The sequence below is a fragment of the Arachis duranensis genome, chromosome 6, assembly GCF_000817695.3.
Source record: "Arachis duranensis cultivar V14167 chromosome 6, aradu.V14167.gnm2.J7QH, whole genome shotgun sequence".
NCBI lineage: Eukaryota > Viridiplantae > Streptophyta > Magnoliopsida > Fabales > Fabaceae > Arachis > Arachis duranensis.
In genome coordinates this window covers 99577355-99592313 of record NC_029777.3, presented here as the reverse complement: position 1 = coordinate 99592313, position 14959 = coordinate 99577355, and the positions used below count along the sequence as shown (strand labels likewise).

At 33.5% G+C, this 14959-nt stretch overlaps 1 protein-coding gene across 1 annotated transcript; it reads right to left on the bottom strand.

Moving 5' to 3' along the window:
- Positions 1-7249: 7249 nt before the first annotated feature.
- On the bottom strand, positions 7250-13265 carry LOC107494955 (UDP-glucuronate 4-epimerase 3-like). The gene is made up of 3 exons (XM_021125224.2): positions 13203-13265; positions 8280-8830; positions 7250-8163 (listed from the first exon to the last, which is right to left on the bottom strand). The coding sequence occupies exons 1-3, from the start codon at positions 13263-13265 to the stop codon at positions 7407-7409; spliced, it is 1371 nt and encodes a 456-aa protein (XP_020980883.2). The 3' UTR covers positions 7250-7406.
- Between the last annotated feature and the right edge of the window lie 1694 nt (positions 13266-14959).

Below are 14959 nucleotides of genomic sequence, written 5' to 3'. Positions count from 1 at the left end.
CTAATCTCAAGTCTGATAATAATTTCCAATGCTCTGTGGTGTGTATATAAAGTTTATAATGATCACAAGCAAGCACATCTAGAGATAATTGGTTTATTATCAACTAACACAATATACACTTGTGTATTCCATAGGATGTTGAGAAGGATTCTATCACAAGCCTCAAGTGCAAGATCCCAACTAGGAGAGCTCCCAATGGGTAAAATATGCAGTGCCATTAAACATTGACAGTGAAAAAGATTTTCAACTCTCTACTAACAAGTTAAGCTAAAAGGATGACAAGAAGAGGCAAAAGATGCAAACCGTTGAATATGATAATTAATCCTAACTAATATCTGAGTATAGTTGGGATATTACACATGATGATTTGTCTTTTGGTTATATAATGTATTAACCAGTACTAATTTATATCTGCCAACATTTTGAGTATTAATGTATGTCTTAATGGACAAATTATTTGTATTTTTTGGTAGTATTACAATATTTATTGTTATGGATTAAACACATGAATTAAGACTTTGTCAATACTAATAGCAAGTATGAATTATCAACAATGTCTATAGATTTATAAGATCTAGACGTCATACTACCATTAACAGGGTTTTTATTTCATACTTGAAAGCACAAACAGAGCCTGATACATGTCTAATATAAAATGATCTGCATGACTATATAAATGCCAAATGAATTTTAACTAATATGTAGAAACAAAACACCTAATCCAGTTAGCACTGAAGTTTAACAAGTTAAAACCTCATTAGTTTTATATAAACCCAAATTATAGTGAATAAGACTAATGCCTAAATCAATTGATCAAATCATGTAAATAAGATAAAATTTTCAATTCCATTAAATAATTTTAGGAACTAATTATCAATTTTCTTCTTACAACATGGCACAATTTGAAAGTAGTAAAAGTTCCATTCCTATAGTTAACAAACATTTCCTGAGTGTGATGTAATTTTTATCCATTTACGTTTTAATATAATTTTATTATTTTCTGAAATAACGTTGCTTTATCTATCCAGTTGTCCAATGTTGCTTTGTATTGGAATATTTTTTCATAAAGTCTACTGTTGTATACTAATAATAATAGACTCTATTTTTCCAGATATACAAATTTTTTCCAGATTCAAGATGTGTGTTGTTTTTTAACATCGAGAATAAGAAAGCTCACAACAGTGTGATATGTTGATTTTAAAAATCTTTGCAGGATATTCGTTGCACATTGGCTAAGCATTAGACCAATGAATGCCTCAACATTTGATTTCATGATCAACAATGATCTTAGACTAAATAGTGAATGCTCTTTATTAATGTGCCAATGGATAGCCAAATCATTTGTGGAAAATAGAAAAAATGTGTTATCATGGCAGCTATCTTTTTTCTGATCAGCCACACCCTAAGTTTCATCTATTCTTCTACCTATCGATATAAAAGTCTGAAGTTATTTATAGGCGGAGTGCATTAGATGTGTAAATAAATGGGAGGAAACACAACTAGATAGTAACCGCGGTTAACATTAGTGCGATAAGTATAGTATTAGTTGATTGGTGCAACTAATTTGTTAGAACTTACTTAATGCATGCTTTCCGTTTAGATGAATTGAAAGAAAAATTTCAGTGCCATCGTCATGCCTGATAAAAAAAGGAAGGCTAATTAGTGTTATGAAAATTAATACTGTAATGGGGTGGACCAAATTTAATTTTAATTGATCAATCCTAGTGATTAGCCAACAAATTAGGGCTCACCAAATATAATTAACATAATTCAGTTAAAACATAATTATTATAATTAACTTCAACAATTTGATATCTATCTTAAGAAAACCTTAAATAATTTCATTATATCATTATCTACATGTCCTAATTTTTCAAACAAGGTAACCTTGGATGTAGTAGATGTTCCATTACAATAGTGATAGCTATTCATCTAACCTTATTACTTTCTGAGATATTTGTCTGTATATACATTAGCCACTTAGCTTTTTTGTATTCTAATAAATAATCATAACTATTTAACGCTAAATTTGCATATCCATACAACTGACTTTTGTTTTAGTCGGGTAATAATTTGAAGAAAGCAATCAAGTATTCTCGAAATTCACATATGACAAGGCATCAATAAGATTGATAATCATCAATCTTTAAACGCTCGGAAAGAGATTTGTTTAACATTGACCAAGTCCAATAGTCAGAAATTCCTAAACATATGAAAGATCCCGCTGCAAACAGACCTTATCCTAAATAGTGAATGGTCTGCATGCATAGACCTTTAGATAGGGAGATCAATTGAGTACGTTATGAGATATTAGCAATTTTGCCTAAATCTATGAAGCTAACTTTAAACTTCATCATCAGGTTCGTATCTCGCTGTTAGTTCTGCTACAGTTGTCGTGCAAATAAAATTGTTCTTTTCAATCCCAAAATCAAAACATGGCTAATTTGAATGAAAAAGACAGTGACACCCCATGTACAACACAAGTATGCCTATGCCTCTTCATTTTTCTTTTTTAGTCTATTCATCTTTTGTTCAAACCTGTGGCGGGTAGTTTCCCTAATACAGTTCCACAACATCCCTCTCAACTCCAACTCCTTTCATTATTTATTGAAATTCTATCATAAATGCCATCCGCAAAATCTATGGTGAACCGTAGGTAACAATTCCTTGACAGCTGGTATTAAAGGGGTGAACGGTTAGATATTGATTCAAGGAGTGAGAGCACAAAATTTAGGTTCTCATAGCTTACAGAGCTATTTATTCTTCTCTTCTATGGTTCTTATTGAATATTATGTTTTTTCAGTTTAATCTTTCTTTGTTTCAATGATAAAAGACATTACAGTGAGAAATGTAAGAAAAAACCATTGAGTGAAAAAAAGTAGAGAGAGTTAGACTTGGAAAAAAGCCAATGCTTATTTCAGGAATTTTTTATATGTATTTCTGTTTTGTTTTCATGATCCTGAGAAGATTCTCTTATAAGTTGGGTGAGCACTTTGCAATTGAAAGTTAAGGTGAGTTTCTAGTCAAATCTGGCTTGGGTAGAAGTTGAGTTTGTCCCATATAGGATTGGGTAGAATTTTAGAAAAATTGGTGAATGTAATCTTGTTCAAAGATAGTGAAATTCCGTCATTGTTGTGATGAAGACTGGATGTAAGCTACATTACACTGAGTAGACGAACCAGGATATATGGTTGTGTCACTTCTCCGTCTCTTCTCTGTTTCTAGTTTTATACCTTAGGGATAAAACAAAATAATCTCCTAATTATTCTGTCCAGCTAGATTTCACAGCTATATAACTTGCACACAATTTTGTTCTGAATGCTTCTTTTTACAAGAGACAAAATAAAAATATCTCCTACTTTTCTTCCAAAGTAACTCTACATAATTCAAAAATTCCATTCAATTCTAAGATTACTCAAGAAAAATTAAAAGAGGCCTAGATTCAACTCTCATTCTCTAAACCACTAATATGCATCATATATATATATATAACTGTTCTAGTGACAACAAACAAAAAGTTTGGGAATATCTTGATAGGTTTGATCCAGCTGTTTGGTCAAAGGCATTTTTTAGTCCTGGACCCAAGGTTGACAATATCACCAATAATATGTGCGAAGTTTGGAACGCTAAGATAGTGGCATACAGGGGTAAGCCAATACTGACAATGTGCGAGGACTTAAGATGTTATCTAATGCGAAAGATGGCAGCACACAAAAAGAAGCTAGAGAAACATGTTAGCACTTTAGCTCCAGTGCAGCAAAAAAGACTGGACGACTTCATTAAGCCAAAAAGCCAAAAATGGAAAGCTATCTGGGCTGGAGATAGTAAGAGAGTTCTTTTTGAAGTGCACTGTCGAAATCACAAGGTTAGGGTTAATCTTGAAGAAAGAACATGCACATGCAACCTATGGTAGCTAACTGGTAAACTTGTTTTGAATACTATTTTGTACTTGTAAAATTGTATATTTGTTACAAAGGATTGATTGTATGTGGTAAATTGAATTCATGTCTATAGGTATGCCTTGTAGACATGCAGTGGCAGCCATGTCTAAGATGGGCCTTAGGCCTGAAAATTTTGTGCATAAGTGGCTGACAATGGAAGCAGTAAGAGCTACATACTCACATTGCATCAAATCGGTTAATAATGAAGAGTACTGGGTACAATTGGATGCTGCTAAGACTCTTTCTCCTCCAATCAAAAGAGCTGCTCATAGGCCAAAGATGAAGAGAAGATCAGACCCGGTTGAGAAAGAGATGAATCCAAACAAATGTAGAAAAACCTTTCAGGTCACTTTCTCTAAGTGTGGTAAGCTAGGACACTACTACAAGACTTGTACCAATGCACCTCAAGACCCGAATTGGAAACCTATGACAAAGAAAGAGAGAAGGACAAAGAAAGTGCCTTTGCAATTTGTAGAGTCAAGCCAAACTAACACTCAGCAGGTATAATCCAACAAGTGATGACTCACTTTCAAAATATATTTAATATGCTAACTGTCTTATATATATAGTTAAGGAGTTAAGTGTCCTAATTAGTTGAGCCTTCTTGTGTTTCAATCTTGTGATTTGACAATTAAACAGGTTCAGCAAACAGGACAGAACAAGTCAACTGCCAATGCTGAAGAAACTACATTAGATACTGCTGTGAGTTTATGCTAATTTAGGGTCTTTATTTGGCATAACACTATTTTATTTGTTATCCTAACAGTTACCATTTATGATAGGCTAAGGCAAAAAAGAACAAAAAGAAGTTTCCCAAAACATCTGCAACAGGACAATCAGTGAACCATGGTCAAGGAGAGAAAATTAATGTCTCCCAGTCTGCACCCCAAGCAGATGAGGTAAAACATGGTCCTAAGTTAAATTAGTAATCTCTATTTAATTTAATTATGACCTTTCCTATGATCTTCTCTGATGATAGCCTGCAACAAAATTCAACACCAACACTGCACCATGCTTTAGGGAGAAGCAACCAATTGTGAGACCCACTACTCCAACGAACCAAGGTGTATCAACAGGACTATCAGCTGAGACCATGGCTGCAGCAACATCAGGAACTGCATCAAGACTTTTTAAGTTCATCCCCACTCCAGGGATTAGGCCTCCTGACAAGAATTGAGTAGTTGATATAGTTTAAAAGTTTGGAACTAGGAAGAAAAGATAATTTGAACAATAACTTGTGGGCACTGTTTATTTTGGTTATCAGATTACTTGCTACGACAACTATGTTGATTAGGGACCTTGTGTTGCCCTTGCTTTTGTTATTATATAATTAGATGCTAAGACATGCAACCAGTGATATAGTTGGTTGAATACTCTTTTGGATAATTATATTATTAAGGGCTGTTATGATGATTCCCTTATTCTATTATTATGGTATCATGTCTTAAGTTTCAATTTTCAACAGATGACTTCTTACTTTGTTCAACAAATTTATAATGCCTTATTTTATTACAAAATCATGTATACTACTGCAGTCTTTAAAATTGAATAAACGAACATATAAAAACAAAACCAGCTTAATTATATTTATATTCATTCATCAAAAGTGATCAATAGCAACAAATGTCATACCCTAACCAACTTAACAACCAAGATCACCATGTTTCACAGTATTCCAGAAGTAACATTTGATCTCTCTAAACTACACCACTAAACAGGTTTCTAACTACAATTCCAGTAACAAATGCCAACATAACACATCCAACACTACTGCATCTAATTTGACTAAAATTCAATCTAGCTTTCTTCAAATCAATTTCTAAGCCAACCAATCTTTCCTCTAGCTCCCTAACTTTGTTATCATCTGCAGAAGAATGATCTTCTTTATGATTCTGATTCAGCTTCAAACCTCCGAACAAAAGAGTCTTCGCAGCATCCTCATTGAATGATGCAACATAATCATCAAGCCAATAAAAGTATTTGCAATGAGGTGTTGGAGTCTACAAAATAATATTCTTTATTATGAATCTATTGAAAAACAGAATGAACATAATTTTAATTCTTGATAAACCTACCTTGAAGTATGACCATCAATGAGAAACAAAGTGAACAAAATTTTAATTGTTAATAAACCTACCTTGAAATATGGGCATCGAAAGAATAGTCTGTTTGGATTCATATAGGTTCCAGACATGAACAAAATTGCATAAATTTCACAATTACACTCTGGGGCAACCCACTTCTTCTTCCACCTTGATCCTACACTCCCAGTAACATTCAAACTCCAACTTGATTCGTTTTCATCTCTCCCACTTCGCCGATTTGATGTCGACCCATGTTCTTCACTATGAACCATGCTGTTCTAGGGTTTACAGTCGAACGCAGTGATACATTTTCAAAGTAGATAGTGAAGCAGCGCAGCATTTGAACTTCCCATCCCACACAAAATGACAGCGTTTTTATTTTTTCGAAAGGGACAGATCGACCCCTGTCCATTTTTTAATTGACAGCTTGGCACTTCAAGGACACTTGGCAGCCAACTCATCACCGTTAAGTGACACGTATGCTTATTCCGGTTGTTTTCAACGCCGGAAGGCACATAAGGACCGCTATGTCTCACGGAATGCAAAGACAGGGGCCGGGACGTACCTTTTTTTTGGGACAGGGATCGCTTTGTCCTTATGAAAATTGGACAGGGACCGGATTGGTTGTTTACTCTAAAACAAAATAATCTCCTAATTATTCTGTCCAGCTAGATTTCACAGCTATATAACTTGCACACAATTTTGTTCTGAATGCTTCTTTTTACAAGAGACAAAATAAAAATATCTCCTACTTTTCTTCCGAAGTAACTCTACATAATTCAAAAATTCCATTCAATTCTAAGATTACTCAAGAAAAATTAAAAGAGGCCTAGATTCAACTCTCATTCTCTAAACCACTAATATGCATCATATATATATTAAAATTTTCAATATCAATCAAACTGAAGTTGTAAACTTATGTAAACTAAAATTTAAATTTGTCAAAATATTACATGGCCTGAAATCAGCATATACTGTTCTAGTGACAACAAACAAAAAGCATATACACTTTCAATGAATGCTACATTTTCTAATGTTGCAAGAATAATTACATTTAGGGAAAAGACTAAAGAGAAGAATGTGATTCTTCCTATTTGATACTAGGTGCCAAGGCAATAGTTAGTCTCCAAGCATGAACAAGACTTCCTCAATGCAGGAAACAATGAACCTCCTCATAAGCCATCTTTGTCACATATGAAGAGCACATTGAACAAGCAACAGAACAGAAATGCCAAAGTACAACCACAAGAATTATAGTAGGCTACAATAAAAATCAGTCAAAAAATTCACATAGAAAATCAAACAATTATATCTCAAGATGCATGTTGACTGTTTATTGTTCTCCCAAATTTACCCTCCTACGATCCTACCACAAAATCATTCACTGATCAGCCTTCTTGCCATCAGAATAGTAATTGATGTACCATTGAACAAATTTCTTTAAACCATTCTGCAAATCCGTTTTTGGTTTATAACCAAACTCTGACTGAGCATAACTAATGTTTGCATGAGTAAACTGAACATCACCATTTCTTGGCAACTTCATTATGTTTCTCTCTGCCTTAACTTTCAAGAGCCTCTCCAAAATGCTCACAAGTTCCGAAACCGGCACCGGCGAAGTATTCCCTAAATTGAACACCCTCAACTGAGCCGGTCCGGTTTTCTTCCCTCCACTACCAGTACTCTTCTCTGCAGTATCCAATGCTCCCAAACAACCCCTCACAATGTCATCAATATAAGTGAAATCTCTAGCAACCGTTCCATGATTTGCCGCTTCGAAGATCGGAATTGACTTGCCCTTCAAGATATCCCTTGTGAAAAAGAAGTAGGCCATATCAGGTCTTCCCCAAGGGCCATAAACAGTGAAGAACCTCAAGCCTGTTAAGGAAAGTCCATAGATGTGATTATATGTGTGAGCGATTTCTTCACCTGCTTTCTTAGTTGCAGCATACAAGCTTGCAGGTTGGTCAGTTCTATCCCTTTCGGAAAATGGAACTTTGGTATTCAATCCGTATACTGAGCTTGAAGATGCCCATACTATAGCAGGTTGTGGATTCATAGATTTACAAACCTCAAGCAAATTCACAAAACCTGCAATGTTGCTATGAACATATGAACCGGGGTTTTCCATCGCATACCTATGTCAAATATTGATGCATATTAGTTCTCTAAAAGCTTCAAGAGTTGTCAAAAAACAATACCTTTTTTCATAGGAACACATAAGTCTCTAATTAGGGTATAAAACAAACAATACCTGACACCAGCTTGAGCAGCTAAATGCATTACATGGGTGAAAGCCACAATCTCAAAGAGTTTCTTGAGAAGGTCAACATCATTAATGTCTCCTTCAACAATGAAGACCCCAGTACGCTCTAAGAGAGCTTGGCGTGCACGTTTTAGCGAGGGATCATAATAATCATTGAAGTTGTCAAGGCCAAGAACTCCATCACCCCTACGTTTGAGTGCAGCAGAGACATGGGTTCCAACAAAACCTGCAGCACCAGTTACAAGCACAGACACCCCATTCGGGGACCTAATTCTTGCAGAAGAACGAACCCTCTTCTCCCATGCGGCACCGAAATTGTTATAGGTCCTTAGGGACCTGCGTGAATGGTCTGTAGGAAGCGATGATGGTGATGGTATTGATGGGGTTGTAAAGAAGAAGATGAACATTAGACCCAAGAACACAAAGGACCAAAATGTGAGCTTGGCTAAGGAAGTGTGCCACCGAGGCCTATGAAAATATGAACCTTTCTCCATCTTGAACTTCCCAGGTGTGGACGGGGTGCTATCCATCTCAACTTTCTTCAACGATTTTTATTACAATGATAGAGAATATGAAATTGAATTACTCACAAATTGTGAAGATAGAGCACTTTCCTTAAGAATTTATTACCACGTTTGTTTCAGAAATAGTGCATTGTTATTTCAGAAAATTAAGTATCACTATACTTGGGCATTATGGAATGATGTTCACGGTGAGGATGGTGAAAGGATCAAAGGAATGAAAGAGAACTTTCTCAGTGTTATATATGGAAATCTTCTTGTTTCTTGGCTGTTAATTAAGGTTGTTATAAGGCCACTCTTTTGGGTTTATGGTTTCTCAAACCAAAGAATTTAAAAATTTGGAAAGACTGCCTATATTGCTTAGATAGAAAAAAGAAAGTTTGAAGCATTTGGTTAGTGGTGAATCAAAAGGCTTATAATAATTTGATTTAAAAAAACAAAATTTTGTTTCCAATTATTGTATGTGTATCCTTTTGATATTTGCCTGGAAGAAAGAAGAAAGAAAAAAAGAAGACATGTTTGCTTGCTGGAAATGGAAGTTCAATAGTAAAAGAAGTCTAATATTTCTCTTTTATCTAAAATAAAGCTAAATTGATTGGATGTAAGGCCTTGAAGTTGGGAGTTCCAATAGTTTGCATTATCCTTTTTATTTGAGGATATAATAAATTAATAATGTGTGGGAGAAAAGTTGTTTTCATTGAGGGGAAGAGAGTTTAAGTTTGTAATTAGAAGAGCATAATAAATAATGACTGTCTTTAAGTAAATGGTAACTTTTTTAGGCCTTTCCATAAGAGGATCTCTCTTTCTCCACCATTAAAATGTGACACTTTGTTTGGGCATAACATAACTTCTGATAATGTATATATTCAGGGGAAATAGTTTCATTGATGTACTATGCCATCTTGGGGAGTTTTAGTACTACTATAATTTAGTTTAGATTATTTTGGGCATATAAAATATAAATTGGTCTTTACTAATTTAAAACCATAGTCCTTTCCATGTCCTAGAACATCTTTTTAATAAATAATTATTTACATGAATGGCCATTTCTAAAATTAATCTCTATTTTACATCTTTTTAATATACATTTATTTAATTTAAATAAAGTTATTTTACTTTTCGTATAATTTAAATTAGTTTTGTATTCTCTCATGTAATTGCGATAATTCATAAATTATACAGATTTTACTTTTAATTTGAGTATAATCGATTTAATATACCCATAAAAAATATTGAAACGTAAGGTATTACTTAAAATAAGAGTGATCTATCATAAAGAGTTATAGTAATTGAATTGAAGCAAACATGGAATCATTAGAAATGAGAACTTGATCTCTACAATTTTTATGTTGCTCACATTTTTTAATTCTCAATAATTGTAGGTGAAAACTCACAATAAAAAATTAGTGTAATGAGTATTTCTAATGCTGTCAAATCTTGAATTTTATACACTAATTGGATCATAATATGAACTATATAGATCCAAACTAGACGGTTCTAGTGCTATTGGAAAACTAAGAAACAGAGTTTCAAAAGTGATATGCATTTGTCCAAATAAAACAGTGAGTATACCACCGCATATGCGAGTGTGTTTTGTATACGCAGATCAAGTATTGCAAATTACATTAACTTGGAACGTGAATTAGTGTTTTTGGGTGCCTTTGGTCCATTCAAGGGCTTGAGCTAAAGGGGAAAAAAGGGCTAAGAAGCAGAGAAAATAGAGACATTCACTCATTAGTTTAGTTTTACGTTTGTTTTTAGGTTTTGTAAGTTGTAACTAGAGAAGCGGCAACTTATCTTTAAATCTTCTTTTTTTTTTTTTCTTCTCTTAAGTTTTGTTTTTTTTTTTTTCAATTTTTTACAATTTTCGTTAATTTTTTTACAACATTTGCTCTTTTCAAGTGCTATTAGTCTCAAAAGGTTCATAATATATACTTTACAGGTAATCTTTTTTGGTTGACTGATTCTCAATGAAAACACTAATGCAATAAGTTATAAGATCTTAGAAAAACTAAGTAAGTTTTGTAGTGAGAGAGTCCAGCTAGTATTCCGATAGTTACACTCTACAACGCTTTATTTAGTACTATTTCACTCGGCCTTCTACTAGTTAAAATTCTCCACCGAATAAAACCTTCATAATTATAGATAGTCTTTGTCGATTAGTTGACTTTCAATAGGAATACTAATGTAATGAACGAGCTACAAAATTTTGGGAGAACAATCACTATAAAGTTAAAGTCCAAGATCTTTTAAAATTCTGTTTTAAGTGTTGGCTATTAAATGAGACAATTTTATAACTATTTAAATTCAATTAAATTCATATTCTTACATATATATTTTTTTATGATGTAATATTTTACCTAATTAAAATTATAATTCTAGTAATTTATAAGTAATGAAAATTATATATTGTTGATCGAAAAATATTTTTCGATAACAGGGAGTTAAATCGAAATGAGTTGAGTATGGTTTCTCGAAATGATATGCTTGTAAACCTGAAGTTGGAGGTAATCGGTGCTGATGTGTATTTCGATTGTGTTGTTGATCGAGTGAGCCAAATCGAATAGAAGATTCGATTTGAAGAATTGAGCAAAGCTTTCGAAAGAGCTGATCGATTAGTTGTAGAAATGGGAAGTTAATAGTTTTTATTGCACGAGGAGATTACGGAGAATATAGGCTCCGTTTGGTTGATGTATATGATGAGACATAGACACAAAGACATAGACATTAAAGACATGGACAGAAAATATTTGTGTCTATGTATTGTGTTTGGTAAAAATAAAGAACAAGACACATATTTTAAAAAGACTGAATTATCCTTCATTCTACCACAAGTTTTACTATTATTACTGTACATCCATTATCCCAAACACTACATGTCATCACCATTGAATTTTTATTTCTTTTAATATTTTTTATTTCTTCTAATATCATCTTAAATTATCATTCAAATATTAAATATATATTTTTTTGAAAAAAATAAAAACTAAAGTTATCAAAATTTAAATAAATAAAAAATTAAATGTATAATTTTTTTTTGAAGAAAAATAGAAAGATAAATTTAGTTATAAAATCTAAAAGAGGAAGAGAAAAAAAAGAAAGGTTTAGGGAGATAAGAGGACAAATTTTAAAATTTCAATAAGGGTAAAAGAGTAAAAAATTAGTGTCTCACAAGTTGTGTCTTAATGTCTCACCAAATTGGAGGTACACAAATTTAATGTCTCCGTATCCATCCGTATCCTCTCGTGTCCTTCGAAAATCTGTGTCTCACCAAACCAAACAGCAAACATGTATCACTGTGTACCACTGTGTCTATGTCTCAGTGTCTATGTCTCTCAAACCAAACGCTGCCTACAATAACGCGGCGGGAACGGTTACAAAGAGAGACTGCATTTCAAATTTGAAATGCCGAATTTAATTGTAATTAATTGTAAATTAATGGGAAGTTATGTAAGATTAACCTATAAATACTAGGAAATTTTAGTGAATGGGGGTTGAAACTTTTACTCAAAAAATAATACTCTTGCACTTTCACATCTCAGAAAATTCCTGAGTTTGCACTCGAGTTATATTTTCTGTAGGATTTCTTTCACCTTCCTATTTCTTTCAATTTATTTTATGTGTACACTTAACATTCTAATTAATCTTATCTGTTAAATGTTCTTCATTTCCTTTGTTTGAATTTATCCTTTTGCATTTTAACATGATTTTAATAGTCTTTTGATCTCTTTAAAGGCATTTTTATTGTTTCTTTCTAATTCTGATACAAACTTTTTCATTTGCCATATACTTAGTTTTTTTTCTTTGAAAACTTTAATTTTTGAATCTTATTTATTAGTTCATAAATTTCTCTTGTTTTTTATTTTCAATAATTTGTCTAATCGGAGACGTTTTGATGTACTTTTAAAAGTTGGTACTCGCACAGAGGAGTAGGTTTCGCTCCCAGACCATTAGATATCAAACCACTATCGATTTGCTAAAAATCGACAAAACATATATATATATTAATTTGATTAATTGATATTTTTAATTTAAAAATAGAGTTCAGTTAACAATATTATTATCGAATTCGATATCTCCCGATATGTGTAAACCCCGTAAAATTAGCGAATAATTAATTAATAATTCAAATTTTAATAAAGAAAATTAGAAATATAAATTTTATAGTAAAATAAGACAGAGCTAATTAAAATAAAAATTTTGACACTAATTTTAAAAAAATTGGCCCAAGATTGAGTCGAATGGACTGAACCGGTTGAATTGGGCCCGATCCTTTCAAGCCCAAAAAATTTAAAGAAAATGTCCCTCTTCTTTCCCATTCAGACAAGAACGCTAAAATAACCCAAGTGGGAGAGAAAAGAAGGGTTCCAATCCTAACATTCAAACAAACCTCCATAACTTTCCGCTCCGAGTTCTGATCGTCGCACCGTTTGCGGCCACGCGACCACCGCATCGAACTCTAAGAAATTATCAGAACAATTTTATAGATATGCCACACTCTCACTCCAGTTTCTCTATCCCCTTGAATTTCAAAAATTGTGAGTATATATGTTGAGATTTTGTTGATTTGGATTCTTTAGGTTCGATTTAGCTTGCGAGACTTGTTGGGCCTGGTTCATTTGGTCCGTGGGTATAGTAAAGATCATTAACTCTATTCAATTATTTGACTTTGTGTGTTGGAGATTAAATTTGGGTATGTATATGCAAAAGTTGTCCTAGGTATATGTATATATGTGATAAGAAGCAAAATTGAAAACATTAGAGGCTTGGTTGGAAGCTTGGGAAGCTAAATTGTGGTGTTGAAGGCTTGTGGGCTTGCTTTTCGCCTAAGTGGGTTGCCTTGGAAAATATGTGGAAATAGGCCATGGTATGGTTTAGGTTTCTCGTATTTAATATATAATGTTCTGTGAAAAGTTAGGTTAGATGACCATAAGATAGGTTGGAATGCTTGATTGTGCTTAATGCTTAGTAAAATTTGTGAAGGATGTTGAATGAGTATGAGAATGGGTTGATGGTTAATGCTTGTGGTTGAAGATGTTGTAGTGAAGAGTTATGCATATGAATCATTATTATTGTTTCATTGATGGTTAATGCTATTTTGGATATGGATTGTTAGATTGGAGTGGTTGAAATGATTTGTTGTATGCTATGGAAAGAATGAGGATGTGGAGAAGGTAATTTAGATTATTTTAATATTGTGTAGAACTTTGGAATTTTTGGGTGAAAATCATGTTTTGGTAAAAATTGAGGTTTGAAAGTCTTGTGTAAAACGGATTTTTGGCCGAACTTTGACGAGCTATAATTTGGCTTCTAGACTCCCAAATTATTTCAAACTTATTTCATATAAAAATTGGGTCCGTTAAGTTTACGCCGTTTGAAGAACGGATGGAAAATGTTTTCAAACAAAAAAATTATGTGCGTCGGATGTTTGGTCCTAAAAGGTGAAATTCTGCAACTTAAACATTTTTTTGATTCTGCATAACTCGCGTATGCGACCACGGACCACAACACGCGACGCAGCCATTCCATTGGGGTTGGACGTTTCGCATACGCGGGGTGGTGCATGCGTACGCGAGCAAAGGATTTTAAGGGGACGCAACCATTTGCACGCGACGCGACATACCCATTCGGATTGGATATCTCACGTACGCGAGCAAGGGGATGCGTATGCAAGCAAGGAAAAATCAGTCCTTGCATACGCAAGCAAGGTGCTTGCATACGCGATGCCCCTGTTTTCTGCGAATGAGTTTTTATGTTTTAAAACATAATTTGAGCCTCTAAACCTCTGTTTTTACTTTTTTTAGCCCTAGATTATAGTAGGAAGCCTAGTAATAAGATGAAGCTAGGAAATGGTGGTAACTTGGGGTGAAGTAAAGTTGGAAAATTGATGAATTATATAAAGAAATGTGAATACTTAGAGTGCATTTGGTGCTATGACTTTGATGATATGAATATGCAATGTTTGCAAATGATTGTGAATATTTATTGGCTTATGCACTCAATTATCTGAGATACGAGTTTTACTGGGTAAAGTACCGTGACTGGTCACCACGTGTTCCATGTTGAGACTCGATACTCTGTTGATCCTACATCGTAAGAGGTGACCGGACATTTATAAATTCCTGGAAAGGTTGACCCCCCCATTGA